Source organism: Balaenoptera borealis (assembly GCF_965194805.1).
Source record: "Balaenoptera borealis genome assembly, chromosome: 16".
Classification (NCBI taxonomy): Eukaryota; Metazoa; Chordata; class Mammalia; order Artiodactyla; family Balaenopteridae; genus Balaenoptera; species Balaenoptera borealis.
Window position 1 is genome coordinate 33,297,946 of NC_138872.1, and position 25,007 is coordinate 33,322,952.

At 39.5% G+C, this 25,007-nt stretch overlaps 1 protein-coding gene across 8 annotated transcripts in view; it reads left to right on the top strand.

The window, feature by feature from the left end:
- The window catches only part of SHLD1 (shieldin complex subunit 1), a 108,408-nt gene that overhangs the window by 74,937 nt on the left and 8,464 nt on the right, over positions 1 to 25,007 (top strand). Inside the window, exon 4 of one of the 8 annotated variants that reach the window (XR_014235387.1) lies at positions 22,527 to 22,679. The exons of 6 other annotated variants lie outside the window; for them this stretch is intronic. Coding sequence is in view for 1 of the 2 variants with exons in the window: in XM_082359197.1 (XP_082215323.1) it covers positions 183 to 197 (15 nt within the window). In the remaining variant the exon portion in view is untranslated. Of the gene's footprint in view, positions 1 to 182; positions 4,783 to 22,526; positions 22,680 to 25,007 lie in introns of those variants that run through there. One more of the 8 variants, XM_082359197.1, reaches the window with a different exon arrangement.

The following is a 25,007-nucleotide window of genomic DNA, read 5'->3' on the forward strand; positions in this document are numbered from 1 at the left end:
AGAGAGAGAAATACACACATACACACACACACACAGAATAGTTATAGAAAAGCTAGCTGTAGAAATAGTTATAGAAAAGAGAAAGAGGCTAAAGTTTGGATTTGCATCTTTATCATTTCCATTTTGTCTAACCCTTGGCCTATGTTCAGTTACCTGAGTGGTCCTATAATTCTCTTGCCTAGAACCCATTCATCTAAGATGTGCCTGCTGTCCTTGGCATTGAGGAGACAAAACTTCACGTGTGTTTACATTTGATTCCCTTCATCTTTGTGACCCTTGGAATGCAGATATCTACTTAAGCGTGTGTTCATAGATGTGGTATTTATGCCCTCATTGTCAGGAAGGCAGTGCCAGTTTTGGGGAAAGCAGATCAGGAGCTACCCTCTAAGCCCAAGCCTTCTGGAGGCCGGAACAGAACTGCCTGCCAGGAGGAAGGTTTATGGTGGAGGCTTCCCGTACCCAGGGTGAGAGGTTCTCCTATCCTGTGAGTGCTTTTCTTCAAATATAACTTTCCAAAGTTAAAAAAAATTTTTTTGATAGCGAAACTAATAGTGTGTAACTTTAGAAAAAGGATCATTTCTATAATAACACAGGAAAAAAAAATACAAGCTCATCCAACTAGGTTACATTCTAATTTGACTAATTCTTTTAGTAAAATAGCTTTTTTTTTTAATTAAAAATAATCTATAGTCATTATGGGAAAAAAAATCTACAGAGTGTAGATGGATGAGAAGAGCAACAATCATGAAAATGAGAGTCAGTGTTTTCAGGGGTTTGGCCTGCTCCGCTTCTTTCCATCCTCCTCCAGGTGAGACACTATTGCACAAAGGCCTACGGTAAAAAGACCTGACTTATGCTTTTGACCCCACCATCTGGAACTTATTGGAAAATCGAGCCCTTTTTTCATGGAACACCTGCTACCATCTCTCAGGACACAGGCAACGTTCTGCAGACTCAGTTTGGAAAATGAGAGAGGTTCAGTAGTCACACGGCTGGCCAGGGCCTGAGCTGGGGCCAGACACAGTTGCCTCCCTCTACCCTCCACCAGCTTTCCAGATTCTTCCCTCTACTTGTTGATGGTGTTTTGAGATTGTTCTTTAGCATTAAAATCTAGAACAGTATATTAATTCATTCTGTCTCATTCGCTAATACCACTTTCGCCAGGCTCGTGTTGGGTCCATTGTCTCACTGTAGCTAGGACAGGGTCCCTGTCTCGAGGAAGCCACAATCAGATCTAAGAAAACAGCTACGCACAGGCCTTCAGCAGGATGTGGAAGAGCCACTGGGTGCCGTACACTAGACCCTGCCGGACGTGGGGTGGGCCGGTCAGCTCTGCCTGGAGACCTGCGGGGGGTTCATAGAGGAGGGGGCGCAGGGACCCCAAGAAGCACTGGAGCCTCCAGGTGGAGAAAGCTGGCAAGGGGAGAGTCGAGACCGTGTTTGGCAGCCTGCGGGCGGCAGGACTTTCAGCGGGGTGGCTGGTTGAGGAGCACAGATGGTGTTTAATGTCAGCTCTGAGTCACCCTTTGAAATTGTACAAGTTCAAGGGGAAGGATCTGGAAATCCTCCAGCACATTATTTGACCTTCCTCCAGTCTCTCAATAACCATTTGGTGTCTAGCTCATAAGTGGAAGTTATCTGCAAAATCGTGTCATACAGGAAAAGTAGCAGAATAATTTCAAGTAAAGAAGGTAGTTCTTATGCCTTAGCCTGTGAACCAGAGGGTTTATTCCCCTCCCCTTCAGCGCTTTTTACTAGTGTGTTGCTCACCCCCCAGCTTTGACAGAGGCCTGGGTTCTGTGGATTCTCAATTCTTCCACCGTCTCCGGGAATGACTGAATAAAGGTTAAATAAAACTTTGAAAGCAGGGCCAGAAGATACTCAGCTTTCGAATGTGATAGTGTTTGAGATGGAAAATATATTTTCTGTCTAATTTTTTTTCTTGTTGCCTTGGCAACTGGTTGAGTTTTTTTTTTTTAAGCTTTCGATTTTTCTCAACATGAGCTGCTTCCTTTGATTTAGCTAAGATGTGTGGACAGATTTATATCTTATTCAGAGTCTCTAGTGTAAGTGTTTATGAGGTATAGATTTTTCATTTTTCACAATCTTCACAAGGTTGAACAAGGGTAAATAATTTCACGTAACTGTAAGCTTGCCTGATTAACCAAACAAAGGCAAGTCATCGTGATCTTTTTTGTCTGATGTCAAGTACCATAAAAATGATTCAGATTCGTTTCTATAAACTGTCACTAAATATTTTGATATTAGGCTTTTTAATGTCTCTGACAAGGTCTATGTGAAAATTGTTTCCATAAATTATAAATGCACATCGTTCCTTCTGTCTCCCCGTTGCTTCCTCTGCTCTAGCCACAGGGCCCTCCTGGCTGGTCCTCATCCTTGCTAAACCTGTTTCTATCTCAGGGACTCTGCATTTGCCGTTTCCTCTGCTGAAACCCATCTGCCCCAGATATTCACATTGCTTCCTCCCTTGTTGCATTTAGGGCCTCCCAGTTAAATGCCATCTCCTCAAAGAGGATTGTCTGGACCTTTCTGTCTAAAACAGGATCCTCATGCATCACTCCCTGGCCATTGCGGAGATGAGAGGATCCATCTCTGGAAAACCTGAATGAAAATCAGTCACCCTATATGAAGTCCACCAGTCTATAAGCCCTACCCATGGCAAGAGCTTCCAATTAGCATTTTAATACCTCACCCTTAAATTATGAACTCATAGCCAAAGATCACCAGGTATTTGTGGAAATCCTCCATTGTAAAATGTAGAAACCAAGACTAATATGAAATAAAGAACTCAAAAGAAACAGAGACAATGATGGAGCAGAAGAAATCTGCAAAAAACAAAACAAAAAGTGGGGCAGAGGAAATCATCATAGAAATAATACAAAAAATTTAGGAGAGCAACAAAGGGGAGACCCGGGTCAACAGCCGTGGAGCAGGCCTGGAGCTGGAGGGCGGAGAGCTGCAGAGGCAAGTGCTCAGGAGGCTGGGGAACTGAAAGCCTATTCTGCCAGGTGGACATGTGGACGTTACACTGAGAGGCTCTTGGGGGTGTGGGTAGAGTTAGGGATAGCTACAAAGCAAAGCAAGCAAATGCAAAAGAGAAATAACTATTAAGCACAGAAACAATAATATCGTACAATAAAGCAGTGATCAACTTTATATAGTTGTAATAACTTAAACACTGAATGTTGATTTAATTTAAAAATGTGACATAATTGTATTTAGAGAACAGGGGAAGGTAAGTCTCTATGCACAGGGGCATGTGTAAGTGTATGTGATGAGGCCTAATGATATCAACATATAGTGTCTAAGACTGATAAGTTATACAGGATCATGGTCATTAGACATAAAAAGATTTTAAAAACCAGGAGGAACAGCAAGTTGGAATGTAGACTCTGAGGAATGGGGAGGAGGATGGAGGAGGCAGGGAAGTATTGGGTTTTTTTTTTAAGTTTATTTATTTATTTATTTATTTTTAGCTGCGTTGGGTCTTTGTTGCTGCCTGCGGGCTTTCTCTAGCTGCGATGAGCGGGGGCTACTCTTTGTTGCAGTGCGCGGGCTTCTCATCGCAGTGGCTTCTCTTGTTGCGGAGCAAGGGCTCTAGGCACACGGACTTCAGTAGTTGCAGCACATGGGCTCAGTAGTTGTGGCTTGTGGGCTCTAGAGCACAGGCTCAGTAGTTGTGGCGCACAAGCCTAGCTGCTCCGCGGCATGTGGGATCTTCCCGGAGCAGGGATCAAACCTGTGTCCCCTGCATTGGCAGGTGGATTCTTAACCACTGTGCCACCAGGGATGTTCCAAAGTATTGTTGCTCATTGTCAGACTTTTAGCCTCATCTGACTTTTAAAAGCTCTGAGCACATATTACTTCTATAAACATAAAAATTGGTTAGGAATTATCAATAAAATATAAGTGTTGAGCAGCCCTACTTCTGTGCACGTCACTGATTCAGTCTGATGTACGTTTGATTAATATGAATTCAGTCCAGTGTCTGGCTGATGTCTTTGGCGGGTAGGCTCATTTGTTTAACCAAATCCATTTGCACTTGCACACGGAATAATTAATTCAGACTCACTTTGTTGGAAGTCATGCTGAAAACATTTATCATTTCCTTCTGCACCGTGGAGATAGATTAGACTACGGCTCATGGTTATTGAGGCTGTGTGCTCATTAAAGATGGAGTAGAGGTATGTGATAACAAACTGAGCTTTTTAATCACTTTAGATTTAATGATGTACCTTTGCCATGTACTTAATCTTCAGCAAATATTTCCCCTTCCCAAACTGACAGTTTTGTGATTTATAACTTGTCATGTCAGATGAAGCATTTCCTCTTTCCCCCACCCCAGAAGGGTCTCTGTTCCAAATTATAGTCTTTAAAAAGTAGCTGACACATTCTCCTCTGTGGGGAACTTTCAACATTTCCATCCTATGATTTGGAAATGACCCTTCTCACTCCTCTCAGCCTTAGTCCGTACTTATTGATATATTTATTTTGGATACAGTTTAATGTTTTTATTCTGCTATCTGGGTCATTCTCATAGAGAGATGGATGGGTGGGTGAATAGATGGAGAGAGAGAGAGATAGGCAGACTGACAGATGGAACTGTGCTAAGGATGTGTGGCAATACAGTTCCAGATAACAGAGAATACACCACAGGCTTTAGTCCCAAGGTTTCCAGTCCATAAGAGCTGTATAATGGTCAACTTTCCAAGCAGAAGCTAAACAACCATCATTCTACTGCATGCAATATAGTTTCTCAAAATTTTTGATGAAAGTAGAATCAGTAAGATGTTCCATTAGAAAGTCCTAAATAACTTCAAGATACTTTTAAATGTTCTTTTAATTTGTACCGTGGAAGTAATATGAGGAGCTGGAGTTGGAGGTGGTTATTGAAGCCTGAGTATGGATGTCTTCCATCACTAGTTGGTGCCATAACCTTTTTCGGCTTTCTTCCCCACCCTCTCCCCACCCTGAAACACTTAAGAACACTTTCTAGACCAAAATTAAAATGGTCAAATAAATTAATGATATATTTTTGAATTTTGAAGATGAGCAACTACCAGACTTAAAATTCTAGAGGTGATGTCAGGATTAATAAGTATAGTAAATTAGAAGTTGCTCTTTATAAGCAAAAAAGTTTGTATGTCAGGACTGGAAACCTCACACCCATGAGCCTGCCTGTGCACTGAATTATTATCATTTTCTCCAATGCCTTATTAGTCTTTGGGGCCACTTCCTGAGTTTGAATCCTGGCCCTGCCACTTACTAGCTATGTGTCTTTGACCAAGTTTCTTAATCTCTGTGCCTCAGTTTCATTATCTGTGAGTCTATTAATTAGCCCACTTAATGCCCATTCCTGCCTCCTCCTAGCATCATTTCTTGTCTTACAGAGGGTGGCAGTTTTCATTTCTAGAACCTGTTGCAGCTAGTGTTCTGGATGTGAGTTAGATCTGCTAATCAAATGCATTGCCATAAAACTCTGAATTCAGGCTTAGATTATGTGGGAAGAGAGATGGGGCTGGGACCTTCATTTCTAGCTGGTGTGGATAATGGCAGAGGCAGCATGGTTCTGAAACTGGCAACTGTAGTAATAGCTTCCTGACTTGACAGGCAGCTTCCTGATTGAGAAGCTTCCAAATTGTAGCAGAAACTGAGTTTGGAGCAGCATCTGTAGCAGCAGCTTCCTGGTTCTTTAGGTTCCAGCAGCCCCTTTGGCTGTCCAGTTCTGCTTAGTGATTTGAGGAGTAACTCCTAAAAGTTTAGCTTAGAGTCTGTCTCTGCAGCTTTCCTAACAATGATATGAATTATGTTATACTTCTTAATACCTCTCTTTCTGCTTAAGGTAGCCAAAGTGATTTATGTTGGCTGCAACTAAAGATCAGGAACAGTAAACTTCCCTCACAGAGTTGTTGTGAGGAAAGATAAGGCATTTAAAGTGCTTAAAACATGTGGCATGCCTTTTTTTTTTTTTTTTTTTTTGGACATTCTTAGGGTTTTTTCTGGCCTCAATCAATGGTATACCTACAACCGTGAATAACATAGATATTTATTAGTTTGTTGGTTCATCATTCACTCATTCATACATTTATTGAAACAAATATTTGCTGAATGGCTATTCTAATCAAGACATGTTCCAGCTGTCTTCGGGCAGCTGAACCTAACTGAACATTAGATGAACGTTAGAATCATCTGGGAATCTTTTTAAAAAAAAAAACTTAACGTCTATGCCACATTCAAGACTTATTGAAGACAGGGAGTGTGTGTGTGTGTGTATGTGTGTGTGTGTGTGTCTGTGTGTGTAGATATTTTTTTAATTGAGATACAATTCTTATAAAGTACACAAGTCTTATGTGTTACAGCTTGGTGGATTTTTACATATGTGTATACCCAATTATATACTACCTAGGTCAGTGTATAGGAAAACAGAAATATGCATGAAAGATTTATTGCGTGCATGGGGTTTGGGGGGCTCCTTTTAAAAGAGCTGAAGTTTCAAATGCATTTGAGGTTTTGCCACTCAGAGGTCAAAGAAATTTAGTTATCTGGAATGACCAGTATAACTAGGTCATTTTCCTCTTTTTCCTTCTTCATAGTCCCCTACAAATTTGTACCCCTTTCTAGGTTTATGCAAGAAAACTGTTTCATTTATATGTGAAATGAAATGAATTTAAGAAGGATCTTAGGTAACAAAAAATCAATAAGGCAGCAAATGTTACTGCTAATAACTTTGTGAGTCATAACCTCTGATTCTGTTTATCTTCTTATGATTGACATAGTTCATTGGCTAAAAGAAAGTTTGCTTTCTTAAAATTAAGCTATATTTCTTCTTTCATGTGATCTCTTCAAAGAGAGTGAAGATCATGAGAGAGTAAAAATAATTATTTTCCTTTTTTTCCCAAAAGAGTGCTTGATCTGTAAGCCAATGGCTGCACAATTAGTATTGCAATACTGAGGGCACTAGAGTAGCAGCATGAGCTGACTTAGGAAGATCAAGTGAGTAATTTTTGAAAAACATATGGAAACAGTTGATTACAGAGAGAAAATGACATCTGCAAAACATTAAAAGCATCTACATTTTTAATAAAACCAACTAGAACAACTTTGAAGTTGAATGATTTTGCATAATTAATTCATTACAGAATGAAACTTTTGGGAAACAAAATGTAGAATAAGCTACACTTTTAAGGTGATCACCTGTGATTTGGGATCAAAGTCTAGCATTGGAATACCGTTTCAAGGATAGCTGAACTATATTAGTGAATCACCAAAAGGAATAGAAAACATGAAAATTCTATGTAGCTCATTCCTCTGCCTTAAGATAAAATCTCCATAAATTGACTTAGGTGGTATGAATATTGTTCATTTTAAGCACTCTTAGAGAATGAGCTTTGGATATGAGGGCAGGCTGGCTATGACATTTATGATTTTGTTAAATGGCAGTTAAATATCTTAATTTCCTCATCATTTCCTGAGTGGCCCTGGGTTGGCAGTTATTTTCTCTTAGAACTTCAAAGATATTATTCCACTGCCTTCTTGCTTGCACTGCTGCTATTGAAACATCAACAGTCAACTTAATTATCATTCATTTATAGGTAATCTGTCTTCTTTATGGCTGGTTTTAGGATTTTTATTTTTGCCTTTGATAATCTATAGTTTTATCTTGTACCTAGCCACAGAATTCTTTTTATTTATCCTGCTTGCAAAACACTGTGATTGCTAAATTTGAGAATTCATGCTTTTATCAGTTCTAAGAAATTCTCACTCATTAACTCATTGTCATTGCCTTTCCTACATTCTCTCTATTATCTTTTTCTGAAATTCCCATTAGATGCATGTGAGAACATCTCACTTTGACTTACACATCTCAATTTTGTTTTGTTTTGTTTTCTCCATCTCTGTCTCTCTGTGGTAAATTCTGAGTAAATCTTCAAATCTGATTTCCATTTTCTAATTCTCTGTCCAGCAGTGTCTAATCTTCTGTTTTACCTATCTACTGAGGTATAAATACCTATTATTATAATTTTACATTTTTCTAAGCTTTTTTGTCTCTTTTTCTAATTTACCTGTTTATTTTTTGTAGTCTCTTGTTCTTTAGTCAAACTTCCGAATCCCTATTTTATTTCTTTAACAAAAGCATATTTATTTTATATTCTGTTAAGTCCAATAATCTGTTTCTGTGAGTCTCATTCTAGTGCTGGTTCTTTTTCTTTACTCCCTCTCAACAAAGGTGCCTTGTTTAAATAGGTATTTTGTGAGTATTGTTTTTACTGTAAACTCATATTCCATGGAACTTTGTGTGTAGGGTTTCTTTTGAGATTTGGAGTGAGAGTACAATCTTCTAAAAAGGGCTTGCATTTGCTTTCTCTAAACATATGAGAGCACATCAATCTGGAACCATATTAAAATAAATACTAGCATAGAGGATTTTAGACCACAGAATAGTCTCAACTCAGACCACAAATATATGTGAGGTCTGGCTCATGGTTATATTTCTGGAGAGATGGTTCTTTTTTTTCTCTCCACTCAGAGCAAAGCCAAGACAGACAAGTGTTTTTAGTGCAACCCTTTATTTTTATTTTTTTATTTTTTAAAAATATTTTTAGCCTTGCCACATGTCCTAGTTCCCCAACCAAGGATTGAACACATGCCCCCTGCAGTGGAAGCTCAGAGTCTTACCCACTGGACCACCAGGGAAGTTCCTACAACCCTTTCCAAGGCACATTTCTTTCTAGTCCATCTTTTCTCTGAGGGTGGAGCTACAGGGCTCTCAGCCTTGTGCAGTGAGCTTCCTTTCAAGCACCCCATCTGGCCATGACCTAGACTTTATGTCCCGAATGCTGTGTGGCCATTAAAGCTGATATGCTAGGTTTAGGCACCAGCTCAGGATTCACTTACCTCTTGGAACACCCACTCCTGTTTTCCTTTTGGTCTCTAAGGACTTTCTTTACTTTATTCCAGCTTAGTCATGCATGTAAGAGATTTTTAAAAAATATCTTAACCAGCGTTTTTAGATATTTGGTCACAGGGAGGATTTGTCATATCCTTGTAAAGGTGGAAATTCAAAATTCCATATTTGCACCAACTTCTAGCCCTTCTAGCTCCTGTTTCCATGTTAGAAACATTTTCAACACAAATGCATCCTAAACCCCTCACAGCCCATATTTTCTGTCATTTAGTCAGCCTTAGCTTTCATTTCTCTGCTGTTTATAGGCCTTTTCTGCATAGGTTGTATATTATGCTATTTAAAAATTTTGTTTATGGCTTTTTTCCCACTTCCACTGAGTTTTCTGTGTTCTCTGAAGTTATTTGTTACAGAAGAGAAGGCTCAAAGCTTTGCCTTTCTTCAGATTCAGCTGTTAGTGAGAGAAGGGAGAAGAGAGAAGGAAATTAAGAATTATCTCCTGTAACTGTTCTCATTGTATTTCCCAGTCTCATCTTGCCTTTTAAAATTTAACTCAGCACTACAATTCTGACTCAGCCAGCAGTCATTCTGTGAACCCAAATCTTTTCTTCCTAGTTTCTCAATCTTTTTTTATTTTTAATGTAACCTGTTTCTCTTTCATATGTATTTATTAACCTAAACTTTCCCTGAAGTTCTTCACTTGATCTCCATCTACTTCCAAAACCACCACCCCCACAGACTCCCTGGAGGTTGAGTCATTTCAGTCCCACCCACACTCTGGTGCTGGTGCTCCTTGGGGGGACAGATGAGGGCTCTACCAGCCTGGGCTTCTGTGTTTGACATGCCCACACGCTGAGGCACCTGCTGTTTCCACCCACAGTGGGATTGTGTTTGCTTTGCAGAGCATGCACTTGGGACCTCTCTGTAATCATAGTCCTACTGCTGTGAGATGGGCAATGTTCACTATGATTCATCCCACTAACTCTGACACCAGGATGGAGCAGTAATGAATGCTTGTTCATCTAGACTTTGCTTATAATGTTAATTTATCACTGCAGAGAAGACCTACAGGAGCATTTACAATTCACTTTTTAAAATCCTGGATGCTGGGACTTCCCTGGCAGTCCAGTGGTTAAGACTTTGTGCTTCCAATGTAGGGGACTCAGGTTCAATCCCTGGTCAGGGAACTAAGATCCCACATGCCGCATGGTGTGGCCAAAAAAAAAAAAGGCCTAGATGCTAAATGGCAAATAGCTTAATACATACATGCAACAACTCTGCTTCTGGTACTACTCTTGTCACTGTGATAATTATAAAGTAACTTATATTTGTTGAGCACTTACTACATGCTAGGTTTTATACTAATAAATCATTTAATTCTTACAACAGTCCTATGAGGCAGAGCTATTATTCCCATTTTACAGATGACAACATGGAGATTCAGAGATGTTAAGTAACTTGCCCATGGTCACATAGGCAGTAAGTGGCCATGGTAGGACTAACTCAAGTCTTCTAAACACAAAGTCCACACTCGCCAACATCTTATCTGTCAGGACAAAAATATTCAGACTTCTAATCTATGACTATGAGCTTTTTTACAATAGCCAGAACTTAAATCCGCATTAGCTTGTCCTTTAAGGTAGCAAATTTGAACATATATGTACATTGAAACCATGCTGCTTGCTATTGCATAGAACTGACTTTGGAATTCCTTTGTGAGAACTACTTTCAGAACCAGCATGCGAAACATAAGAAAAGCAATTTCCTTTTGGAGATAAACCTTGCTTTTTAACCCATACCCAGTTACCCTGCAGGATCACCTACATTATTTATCAGATTTCACTCCTAATGCCTCTTGACATTTTCCAAAAGGGTAATTCTGTCCTCTGTGGATGGAGATTTGCCACCAATGAGGACATCCAAAAGAAGTTTCCTTCAATTTGTTAATATGGTTTATCACATTGATTGATTTGCGTATACTGAAGAATCCTTGCATTCCTGGGATAAACCCCACTTGATCATGGTGTATGATCCTTTTAATGTGCTGTTGGATTAGCTAATCTCATCTCAGTAGATGCAGAAAAAGCTTTTGACAAAATTCAACACCGATTTATAATAAAAACGCTCCAGAAAGTAGGCATAGAGGGAACTTACTTACCTCAACATAATAAAGAACATATATGACAAACCCACAGCCAACATCGTTCTCAATGGTACATAACTGAAACCATTTCCACTAAGATCAGGAACAAGACAAGGTTGATCACTCTCACCATTATTATTCAACATAGTTTTGGAAGTTTTAGCCACAGCAATCAGAGAAGAAAAAGAAATAAAAGGAATCCAAATCGGAAAAGAAGAAGTAAAGCTGTCACTGTTTGCAGATGACATGATACTATACATAGAGAATCCTAAAGATGCTACCAGAAAACTACTAGAGCTAATCAATGAATTTGGTAAAGTAGCAAGATACAAAATTAACGCACAGAAATCTCTTGCATTCCTATACACTAATGATGAAAAATCTGAAAGAGAAATTAAGGAAACAATCCCATTTACCATTGCAACAAAAAGAATAAAATACCTAGGAATAAACCTACCTAAGGAGACAAAAGACCTGTATGCAGAAAACTATAAAACACTGATGAAAGAAATTAAAGATGATACCAGCAGATGGAGAGATATACCATGTTCTTGGATTTGAAGAATCAACATTGTGAAAATGACTATACTACCCAAAGCAATTTACAGATTTAATGCAATCCCTATCAAATTACCAATGGCATTTTTCACAGAACTAGAAAAAAAAATTTCACAATTTGTATGCAAACACAAAAGACCCCAAAAGGCCAAAGCAATCTTGAGAAAGAAAAACAGGGCTGGAGGAATCAGGCTCCCTGACTTCAGACTATACTACAAAACTACAGTAATCAAGACAGTATGGTACTGGCACAAACACAGAAATATAGATCAATGGAACAGGATAGAAAGCCCAGAGATAAACCCACACACATATGGTCACCTTATTTTTCATAAAGGAGGCAAGAATATACAATGGAGAAAAGACAACCTCTTCAATAAGTGGTGCTGGGAAAACTGGACAGCTACATGTAAAAGAATGAAATTAGAACACTCCCTAACACCATACAAAAATAAACTCAAAATGGATTAAAGACCTAAATATAAGGCCAGACACTGTAAAACTCTTAGAGGAAAACATAGGCAGAACACGCTATGGCATACATCACAGCAAGATCTTTTTTGACCCACCTCCTAGAGAAATGGAAATAAAAACAAAACTAAACAAATGGGTCCTAATGAAACTTAAAAGCTTTTGCACAGCAAAGGAAACCATAAACAAGACGAAAAGACAATCCTCAGAATGGAAGAAAATATTTGCAAATGAAGCAACTGACAAAGGATTAATCGCCAAAATTTACAAGCAGCTCTTGCAGCTCAGTATCAAAAAAACAAATCACCCAATCCAAAAATGGGCAGAAGACCTAAATAGACATTTCTCCAAAGAAGATATACAGATTGCCAACAAACACGTGGAAGGATGCTCAACATCACTAATCATTAGAGAAATGCAAATCAAAACTACAATGAGGTATCACCTCACACCAGTCAGAATGGCCATCATCAAAAAATCTACAAAGAATAAATGCTGGAGAGGGTGTAGAGAAAAGGGAACTCTCTTGCACTGCTGGTGGGAATGTAAATTGATACAGCCACTATAGAGAACAGTATGGAGGTTCCTTAAAAAACTAAAAATAGAACTACCATACGACCCAGCAATCCCACTACTGGGCATATACCCTGAGAAAACCATAATTCAAAGAGTCATGTACCACAATGTTCATTGCAGCTCTATTTACAATAGCCAGGACATGGAAGCAAACTAAGTGTCCATCAACAGATGAATGGATAAAGAAGATGTGGCACATATATACAGTGGAATATTACTCAGCCATAAAAAGAAATGAAATTGAGTTATTTGTAGTGAGGTGGCTGGACCTAGAGTCTATCATACCGAGTGAAGTAAGTCAGAAAGAGAAAAACACATATATGTATGCTAACACATATATATGGAATCTAAAAAAAAAAAAAAAAAAGGTTCTGAAGAACCTAGGGGCAGGACAGGAATAAAGACGCAGATGTAGAGAATGGACTTGAGGACACGGGGAGGGGGAAGGGTAAGCTGGGACGAAGTGAGAGAGTGGCATTGATTTACATACACTTCCAATTGTAAAATAGATAGCTGGTGGGAAGCAGCCACATAGCACAGGGAGATCAGCTTGGTGCTTTGTGACCACCTAGAGGTGTGGGATAGGGAGGGTGGGAGGGAGACGCAAGAAGGAGATATGTGGATATATGTATATGTATAGCTGATTCACTTTGTTATAAAGCAGAAACTAACACACCATTGTAAAGCAATTATACTCCAATAAAGATGTTAAAAAAAAAGTTTCCGGAGCAAGTGAAGACACTTTCTAAGAGGCTCCAAAATGTTCTCAGCAACATCAGCATTTTTAAAATAAGAACTCGCCCCCCTCCACTCCCCAGGGCGATTACTTTGAAGGGGGAACACTCAGCTATATATTTACATTCTGGTGTATTTGTTTCCAATTCAGTCTGTCACTTCATAGATGTACTTAACTTTGATTTGATGTGGAGTGAAATCTGTTTACACAAATATGTGTCTAACAAAAATACTGCTATGTGTAGAGAAATATCAGACTTTCCTTGTCTGTCTCTCTCAGAAAGTCTTACTGCTGGTGTCAACACTGGAACTGGCTCAGTTTTGACAGGAATTCTGTTCTGTTCCTCTTTATATCTTAAAACTAGGAAATACTGACTTGTGGATTTGGACAGATTGTGAGTAGGCCCTCATTCTTCTTCAAGGAAAACGGATTGGCTTTTTGCTTCTCCAGCAAAGGGGAATGATCTTCTTGCTAAATATGTCTCCAGCAACACTTCAAGCATCATTTTTAAAGTGCTTACTTTTTTCTTACAGTGAAGGTTAAGGTTAAAGTTTCAAGCATCATCTTAATTAGCGGCTCACGTTTAAATCAACTCTGCTGAAGTAAACAGCCGTATTCAAAATGGTAATGTTGCCATAGCAACCTAAATCCAACTCATTTGCTTTTTCTGCTCACAATTGTTCCTTACTATCTAGGCCAGGATTTGAAACAAATCTGCTGAAACATCCCATGTAAATGAGATTTTAAAAACCACCTGGGGGAAAAACACTTTAAAACAACGGCTTTAAATGTTACTGTGAAGCTCCTAATTCGAAATGGCTCCTGAAGGAGCTTAGGTCCCTTGTCTGATGGCCTCTCCTGGTCATCCCTTCTCAGGACTCCTCGTGCCCAGAACGTGGACGGGGTCAATGGATCACAGTTCTTTTTTTTAACAATCAATGGATTACAGTTCTTCTTTTTTAACAATTTTTTTAATTGAAAAACTTGATTTACAATGTTAATTTCTGTTGTACAGCAAAGTGATTCAGTTATATATATATATACATTTTTAAAATATTTTTTTCCATTATGGTTTATCTCAGGACCTTAAATATAGTTCTCTGTGCTATACAGTAAGACCTTGTCATTATCCATTCTATAAGTAATAGTTTGCATCTGCTAACCCCAAACTCCCAGTTTATCCCTCCCCCACCGGCCCTTCCCTTTGGCAACAAGTCTATTCTCTGTGTCTGTGGGGACCACAGCTCTTGTTCCAACTTTAGCTAAACAGTTCTGGTCCAGAAAGTGAGAGAGTTGAACAAGGTAACTCCCCTTGGCTTTTCCAGCTGTGAAAGGGTCAGGTTCTCTGTCCCATTAACTTGGTTACTACTTAACAAAATACGAAACCAAGCTGTTTTAAATCAAGCCTCAGGCTAATCCTCAGTCTCATAGTAAAGAAGAGAATTGTTATGCATTTCTAGGATCTAAGCCTGTGGTCTCTAAACGTCAATTATGAATCATCTCGGGAGGCTCTTGAACCCCTTGCCTGGCCCATCATCACCAACATGTAAAACCATCAGCGATCCTCATTATGGCAAATGATAGTTACATGAAAATTATTTTAATTAAGAAAATTAATGAGCAGATTAGCCTTTTTTTGTGTTCTAGTTGCAAATCTCTGCATTAAGTGACTCTGGAGACTTGGTCCTATCTTAATTTTCTTGTCTGGAGAATGAGACTCAGTAAGCTGGATGTGATCCCCACCCCTGGATCAGGCTTGGTGTATGACTTTTTTATTAAATCGAGTAGAAACATAATATCACTTTTTGGTAGTGATAAGCTGACACCAGGAGAGTTGTTTTGCTTGAGAAAGTTTGCCATTAGAACAAAAACAGAACTTGAGGCTTCTCATGAAGTCTGTTTTTCATCCTCACATTTTTTTTTTTTAATCCCCTTCAGACTGGAAAAAAAACTAGTCATGAGATTAATTGGAGAAAAGTCAGACAAAGATATTGTTTTCTTTATAATTCATTTTCTATGCCATTAAAAAGAATATAGAAAAGAGACAAAAAAAAACAGAAAGAAAAATGGTAAAGAATATGAACAGGCAGTTCACAGTAAGGAAACTCAAGTGGCCAATAAGTATATGAAGAGCAGCTCAGCCATGCGAGTAATCAGAGAAATGTGAACCCAATAATGAGATACCGCTTGAAATGTCTGACAATATCAGGGTTTGGCAAAGCTGTGGAGAAACAGGAAAATCTAGACAGTGCTGGTGGGACTGTAAATGCTGCAACCACTTTGGAGAGTGATCTGTCAGGATCTAGTGAAATCGAAAACGCATGTTTCCTTCAACTCAGCAATTCCACTCCTGTATGTATTTCCAGAGAAAGTCTCACAAGTGCACAAGGGCTCACTAAGGCCTTGTTTGTGATAGTGAAAAATTAGGCACAACCCACATGTCCTTCAGCAAGAGGATGGATGAAAACTAATGCAGCCTGTCCCTACATTCACACATATATATATATCAATAATGGCTAGAAGTAAAAAATCATAAGGTTGGGTGAAAAAAAGCAATACTTTGTATATTGAAAATAAGATTAAAAAGATCATCACACATAAAGCAACACTGTCTTGCTTATGGATACATATATATGTAAGGTATAAAAATGGGCTGGAAGGAATCAATTTCTATGTAGGAATTTCTATTTCTATGTCAACTTTAATTGAATTGTTTAATTCTTCTTTAATAGGAAAAAAAGACTTGAAGCAAATATGACATATGTTAATTGTCAATCTGGAGTGGTGTGAACTTAGATATTATAGTTCCCTGTAATTTTCAGAACATTTTAATTTCTTTAAAAAAAGACATAAAATGCCAAGGTAAAAGTAAGATAGCTTATGAATCAGACAGTAGAGACTGACCTTATTAATTGCCCTGGGCACCTACTTTTAGGGCTGTTCACCTATCACACATATTTTTGTATTTTTCCAGCATTCATTTTATTTCACAACAGTTGCCTTTTAGAGGTCTGTGTCCTCTGCCCATTGCATCTGTTCGTCATTAGGATGAAAGGTGACAGCATGGGTGATTCATCCAGTTTTTACTTTCAGATGTAAGTAAGTACAGACCTAGACTGTGGTTTCAAAAGCACCTGACCAGACCATCCATCCTTTGAGGTGTTAACTGGGATTAAATATCTTGATGTCCACACCTCCTTGGGCTCCCTTGTATGTGGTTTTTGTCCTTTAAAGGAACAGCTGCAAATTCTAAACTGTATAAACCATCAGGCAAAAGGAGGCTTAAGCTGATTGATTTTTCTTGTCATTAATTTTACGTTATTAATAAGATAGGAAGTAAGTAACAGTGCTGGTGTTATACCTTAAGAGGAGGGGGACAGTCAGATGAAACCAGAAAGAGGAATCTAAGCAAGTTGCTGATGGGGTAGAGTGAACCGAGGCCCTTCACTTGCAGGGCAGTAATAAAAAGGTTCTTGGACAGCAAGAGGGTAGGAGAAATACCAGGTATGAAAAAGAGGGGAAAGGAAAAGAGGATGGTCTTGGAGTACAGTAGAACAAACCCACAGAAGGTTTAGCAAAAAAAAAAAAAAAAGTCTGTAGGTACATTATTTATACCACAGACTGGGATTATTTCTGGCATCAAACTCAACCCCCCTGCCCCGCCCCAGGTATGTGTGGTGGAACGTCTCACTGTTGACCAAGATATATCTGCCCCCTCCTCCAGCGTCAGCTTATATATGTAATTTATCATGATTCATGTATTCACATAGTGGATTGTGTAATCCAAGGCCCGTTTGAGAGTGAAAAAGGGTGCTATTAATAATTAATTGAGACAATAGGCACAAACTGGGGATTTCCTGGGCAAACACCCCAGTTACGCTAGTGAATAGTGGTCACCCTACTAATACACACATTTACATGTGCATTTGAAAGTAAAACTCATCAAATAAAACAAAACATCAAAATTTTAAAAATGTATCTACCATGTGCTGGCCCTGGGGATACACCAGGTAACAAGAGAGACAAAAAACCTTGAGTAGGAGAAGATTGACAATAAACAAACAAATCATATATTATTAGGTACTATTAGGTTTATATGGAAAGTATAAGGCAGACAAGGGAGATAGGGACAGCCAGGGTCTAGGGAGTGAAGGAAATGTAATTTTAAATAGTGTGCTCAAGGAAAGTATGGCAGACTGAATTATTGTTCACCAGTAATCTCTGCCTCTCCCTACAGGAGAATTTTTCTTCCTCATTCTTTTGAAATCAGGTTTGGCCATACAACTTAACATTGGCAATGATATGTGAACACAAGTGACAGAGCTCTCCCGGTGACTGTCTGCTCCACCATGCTCTTTTCCCTCTGCTATAGTCACTAAACAATGTTGAGGTAGTGGCTGCCCCAGTGGCCTGGGTTCCAGGGAAAGGGCAAGGATGATACAGATCCACTTGTAGTATGACACAGAGTGCAAGTAGTAAGAAGCAATCCCTTGTTGTTTTATGAGATTTGGGGCTTGCTTGTTAAGTAGCATACCCTAGCCCATCCTGACTAATACAGAAGGCCTCACTGAGAAGGTAACATCTGAGCAGAGAACTGAAGGTTGTGAGGAAACCAACTGTGCAGATATATGGAAAAATCATGTTCCACAGGGAGGAACAGCAAGTGCAAAGGTTTTGAAGAGGGAACATTCTTGATGCGTTCCAGGATCAGGAAAGAAGCCAGGATGCAGAGGTATCAGCACCCTGTGGCCTGTGGGGCTGGAGGTAGGACTTATTTTTGTCCATCCAGTGATCCTGCTCAATCCTCTATTCCTCCACAAAGTATGGAGTGGGGAGGCAGGAATGAGAGGCATAGGAGAGGATATGAAGGAAAGGTAGGTGAGATCTGGAGCAGGAAGATGCAGCCTAGCAGAGTGGTGCCCCACATCCTTGGACCACAAACCCTAATATACTAAAATTGGTAGCTCACCCATGTAGATACCTTGGGAGGCCTCTGACTGCTGTCATGAAGAAGATGAGTCAGTGCATCCAAAGTGTGCCCTACTCCCATTCACCTTGTTCTCATGCCCGTGACTTTTTCTTAGAGCCTCCAACAGACAAACCAAGGCAGCAGGGTCACCCTTAGGAGTGTGCCATGCAGTGCCCTGAGAAAGGGGCAACTTCCCCTCCAAGCAACATAGAAGACCATACAAACCACATGTTCCTTCTTTCCTTGAATCCTGATAATTCGTCATATTTTTATTGTCTTAGAGTAGATTTCTTTCAGCTCTGTACAGCCTTGAAGCCACAGATCCTCCCAATTAGCAGTTGCTGGTAAAAGAAACTCTGGACAAATAGGCAGAGTGGGCAGCTATTGATGCTGCTGCCTGGAGGAGGCAGAGTTAAACGTCAAGCCCATTTAAAGGGAACCTGTTAAGGATGGAACCTAAAATGTGCCGCAGAGGTCAAACCCCACTGTGCACTTATCAGCTGCAGAAGTAGGCACTGAAGAGTCACTGGAAGAAACCCCCATTAAATATCCGGGTTTCTGATGGCCAATGGCATTAATCTCAGAACGCAGCCATTAATCTCAAATGCTCCATGCTAATTGACTGTCTCGGATTACTAAACTCAAATAACCTCTATAACTCCTCGAGATATAAAAATAGTTTTAGGTTTATAAGAATCTCAAATATCTATACGTTATCTCTTCTCTCTTTGGTCAAAAGAAAATTTAACAAACGGATGTTCTGGTGGATAGATGACCTGGAAGCAATGCATGCAAGAGCATTGTGGCGTCAAGCCCCATCCTTCTCTCTTCTTGCAAATCCTAGAGAAATCTATTCATGATGGAAAGCATATTGAAATAAAAAGGGAAATTCCACCCACTTTATATAATGCCAAAATCATTAGGACTGGGGCCCTTACTGAGAAAAAAAAAAAAAAAAGCCATCTCAAGGTCTGAGAGGGAAGGAAAGCATGGTGCAAATAGGTGCCAGCAAGAAGGGCATTCACTATGCAAGGATCAGTAGCAAAGATGTCTCGGGGAGGTCAAGGCAAATCAATCTATTACAATTCAGTGGGATTCAGCATTCACTTCCCACTCCTTCCAGAATCCTTTGAGCCAGTGTTGCTCTCTGGGGGTGGAGGGCACTACTGGCATTTGGGGAAAGGATGATTCTTTGATATATGGGACTGTTCTGTGCATTGTAGGATGTTTACATCCTTGAGCCCACTCACTAAATGCAAGTAGCACTGTCCAATCACTGACACAAAAACATCCCCAGTCTGTCCCTAGAGTAGAGTCCCCAGTTGAGAGCCCTACAGGTCTGAGCTCTAGCTACAGGTAGAATAAAGTGGGGTTTGAATATAGCTGTGAGGATGCTCCACTGAGCAGGAACTGACCAAGTTATCAGAGATCCATCTTCCGTCCACGTGTAGGTGCGTCAGGAAAAGAAGTGATTGGCTTTGTATACTGGTGAAGAAACTTTTAATACATTTGGGTAAATTTAAATTTAAATAATTTTTTTTCATGATAAAATGTTTTTTATTTGTACTATAAATGTTAATTAGGAATTATTTAATGAAAAGTTTACCTTTTTTGGAGATGGGTCAAGGGAATGGTGGGTACAAATAGCTAAGAAATAGTATGAGCCAATGTAAAAATAAGGAGTTGTTTGAAAGCCAAAACTGATCCTTAAACTATCTGAGAAATGAAATGTCAGGATCCCAGTGTCAAGTGTGAGCCTCACTACTAACTAGCTGTGCAACTTTTTGTTGTAATTTTTTTTTTTTTGACCACAACAAAAGCAACAATGATTGCAATTACCAAACATGAAACACACTCATACTATGTCATAATATTGACATTCAGTCCAGTAATACTCCACTGTAACAGCTCCTTTACTTTGCAGTGAAAATTGATTTGTATATTCTTTGCCTCTGAGTCCTTGTGGGATTTTTTTTTTTTAATTCAGACAGAAAGTCACAAAAATTATACTCATCCTCATCAGTTCACTCAGTCCCATGTAATTAATTTTTTTTTCATCTTGATCTTTTGTTAGCACTTTTATGAGTTCATCAGTTTTTCATTAGAGTTCTGAAAATGCTTATTCATTCAGTTCAGCAGTACAGTCAGTTAGCAGAAACCTGTACTTGTCAGAGTCTTTTGCATGAATTTCTTGAAGATGAAACCCTTTTATGTGCAACTTTTTAAACCCCTATATCTCTCTGCCTGTCTCTCATCTGTGAAATTATTGCAGCAGGTCTCTTTACACATAAATAAAAATCAAAGCAAAACAAAACCCTTCAACTGCAACAGCAACAGGATAGAGCTGACAGAAAAGTTCATGTCTTAGAGAACAAATCAAGAAATGGATTACTTTATGTTAGAATAAAAACATTTAAAAATGATTTGGATGCCTTCCTCCCAGGATGGAGTGAGGAAAACAGCCTAGATGCCTCAGAGCCTCATTCTTGGTTGGATTTACTCCACCAGGACCGTGCTTCACACCCAGTGGGAGCACAGTAAATGCTGAGTGAGTGCTGACACCTGCTTTGTGCAGCATGCATGAATGGCAGTGCATTCCCTAGCAACTGAACAGCGTACAATAACTCTTATGAATTTTTAGATTAAATTTACCCAAACATATTAAATGTTTAAATTTAAATTAAATGTTTTAAATTTAAATAATTTACCCAAACATTTAATATACCCAAAAGGCCACAACAGCCACATGATTAGAGAGATGGCTTTGTAGTTGGAAGTAAAGCAAATTTTAAAAGGAAATCAAAGTCTGAAATGAACTGGAGGCAGTGTTCAAAAGAACTGATGTAGTAAATAACTCAATGCATGTTGTCATTACTCTTCTGGAAAGGGGAAGGAGGGTTTCTTTGAAGACAAGCTGCTGTCTGCTTGACATTTGCATGTAAAATAGAGGAGACAGGCTAGTTTTTTAGGTTCTTTTGTGGATATTGAATTTCAAAAATTAAATGAAATATAACAGTGAGACACAGATGAAAAATTTTTAAATCTGCATATCAAAGTTATTGAGCAGTTACTTAATAAGTACCTGCCCTGCTACTTGGAGTGTCACTGCTGAGCTCTCCTTCTCTCTCCCACTCTTCCCATTGACACTTCTCAGCCTCTGGCTTCCTGCCTTACCCCCCAGGACCAGATCATCTGTGGGGAGGAAGGTGTGAAGGAACACCTCATGCTGCCATGGTGGGACCCTTCCCCTTCCCCTTTCTCCTCGCCTCTCTAATGGCAGTACATTCGTTAGGCGAGTACATTTGCCAAGCCCTGGACTAAGGCTGTTTTGTTTGTTTTAATTTTAAAGTAGGCCACCCAAAGAAATTTTAACAATTATTCCTCCAGAGGTTTGTTTTAATTTTTTTCTTGAAACAATCTCAAACTCAGAAAACTTGCAAGTACAAGTAACATTTTTTTTCATGAATTATTTGAGAGTAAGCCACCAACCTGTTGCCCACCATCCCTGATTTTCCTACAAACAAGGACATTCTCCTACAAAGCTCAATGAAACCATCAAAATCAGGAAATTAACAGTGACACATTACTACCGTCTCATCCCCAGACCCCATTCACGGGGCCCGAGAATGTTCTGTAGAGCAAAAGGAGCCAGAGGAAATCATGTGCTGCATTTAGTCGTCCTGTCTCTGTAGTCTCCTTCAGTCTGGAACAACTGCTCAGCCTTTCCTTGGTTTTCATGAACTTGGCACTTCTGAAGAGTACAGGCCATTCATTTCGTAGAATGTCTCTTGATTTGGTTTTGTCTGCCGCTTCCTCATAATCGGTTCAGGTGATGCACCTTTGGCAGGACGATCCGAGAAGTGATGCTGGGTCTTCCCGTTACACCTGGTCAGGTGGCACATGATTTTGATTTGTCCCGTTACTGATGGTGCTCATTTAGATCACTTGTGGATGGTGATATTTGCCACGCTTCTCTGCTATATTAGTTATTCTTTTTCCCTTTGTAACTAATAAGTATCTTATGGGGAGGTACTCTGAGGCTGTAAGTATCCCATTCCTCTTCAAACTTTCAATTATTTTATGGATTCATGGTTTTCTGTTTTAATAAATGGGTTATAATCTGTTAACTCTCATTTTTTTGATGCTCAAGTTGTTCCAGATTTGGCCAGAGGATCCCTTTTGAGCCGGCCTCAGCTCCCCCTTGCTGTGCCCCCATCATTCTTCGAGCATTAGAGAACGGTGAGATGTTCCAGGCTCATCTTGTACTTTCCTATCACCAGCCTGGAATCAGCCATTCTTCAAGGTTGGCTAAGTGCTTTGCATATATTATCTTAGTTAATTCTCACAACATGAGAATCATGAGCTGATAACTGGTAGTGTCTCCATTTTGCACACCAGGAGACTGAGTCTCAGAGGTGTTAAGTAACTTAGTGTTGCACAACTTGAATTTGGCAGAGCAGGGATTTGAACTTGGGTCTACTTGACTTTGGAGACTGTGTTACAAGTCACTCTGCTTTAGATGATCCCCAGCTTTCCACTCTGTCTATCCACATCACCTTCCACGTTGTAGAACCTATTGACCTATGTGGATAAGAAAGTTGCTATTGGAAAGTGTGCTCAGCATTCCAAGTGAGGTGGCCAGGAAGTCCTCTCCTGCAGTTTCTCTGACACAAGGACTGGAAAGAGGCCAGCCTCTGCCACCCTCACCCTCTGCCCATCCAGGAGGCTGCAGTTCAGCAATGGGCTTGTTGGGAGGAACTTAGGCAGAACTAGGCAGAAGCTCTGGGCATAGCAGCAGCAAAGGAAATTTCTTTTCTTTTTTTAAAAATTTTATTTTATTTTTTAGGCTTGAGGGGCCTGGGACATAAACTAGGCTTGCTGAAATCCAGTGTAATGGAAGCACCATCCCTGCCACTGAATTCTTTAAAAAGCACGGTCGCTGTTGTCTGTCCCAGGAGCCTGTCTGGCCACTCTGTGAATTCTCTCTCCTTCTGCCTCCAGGCTGGGTCTCAGGCTGCTGAAGGTACAGCCAGCTGGTAGAGGGGGATAATGACAACCAGCCATGGAGTAGTTTAGTTTCTGCTTCTTCTTGCCACATGGCCTTGTTCATTAACCCTCCCCCTGTTTCCACAGTCTCTGATTCTGGTCCCTTCCTAATAAGACTGCACGTAGCCTTCTCCAAAGAGGCACCCCTCACTAATTCTGCTACGTGCTGATCCTTCCCTTACACTGCATTTGTCTTTGCATCCACACTGTCCCCAGTCAATGTCATCACATCTTTGTGTATTTATGTATATCCTGTGAGTATTTTCCAGTTGTTTGATGTCTAGAAGTATGTCTCCTCTTCCTAGTTAAGGTCTAACTATCTCAGGTGAAGAACATGGTCTTCAGCATCCTCTGTTTATCTTGTAGCAACTTGTAATGAGTTACATTTATATCATCACCTTTCTGTAAATGTGTGTTGAGTCAATGAATGCTTGTCCACGTGTGGCCCTGCGTGTGTCTCACAAAACGTGTGTCCACATTCTTTTTGGATACTCTAATGCTTTGGATTATACTTCTCCATTCCCTGTATTACCGTAGAAGTTCTAGGCGAGAGATCGTTTAGTAAAACTCTTGTTTTGTAGATGAGAAAGCCGAAGCTCAGAAAGGTGTCATATCTACCTGGTAGTAAAACTAGAGTCAAAACCCCAAATCCTGCCTCCTTTTCTAAAACTTCACCCACTGCATCATTCAACATTCTTCATCATTAGCAAGTACAAATATTTTTTATTATAGCTACTTGTTGAATTAGCAAGGGTGGGGTGTGTGTGGAATTAAAGTTAGTAATTTAATAAAGCTTATATCGGAGTGAAAAAAGGAAAATATATTTTGATTTAAAGTATGAAATTTTAAAGAATAAACCTGGTAGTTGTATAAGGAATTCTGCAACTTGCAAATTAATTTTTTGTATGAAGTCTTTTCTAGAACACATCGATAGGAACATTCTGTTTCAAAAGACCTAAGAGATTCCTATGTTAAGAATTAGGGTGCCCAGAGAGGTAAAGAAAGTTACCTTTCTGTTACAGAAAGTTACCTTTCTGTTACAGAAAGTTACAGGAACTAGGGTTTGTCTTCAGTTCTGGTTTCTTCTTGTCTATTATTAAATCACTTAGTTTGTTACCCCTCCTTTAAAAAGTACAAAGGTGGTAATTTTAATTTAGAGGTAAAGAGTCTATAGGATTATTGTAGGGGGTAGAAAAGAAAATGTCTGAACTGCATAAATGCCCAGAATCGTCCACACTGGGGTCACTGCTGTGTTTGTGCCATGGATCCCTTTGGCATCTGGTGAAGCCTCTCGACCCCTTCTCAGAATAATGTTTTTAAATGCATGAAGTAAAACATATAGGATTACTAAGGAAGATATATTGAAATGTAGTTATTAAAATATTTAAAGAACAAAGATATGATATTGTAAAGAATATGTAATGCTTTTTTATTAAGACTTACATAATAAGATCTAGTGTCAGAACTATTAACTATGGTGATTTCAGAGTAGTGTGTCTTAGGCTGCTCGGGCTGCCCTAACAAAGTACTGTAAACTGGGTGGCTCACACAACAGAAATGTATTTTCTCACAGTTCCAGAGGCTG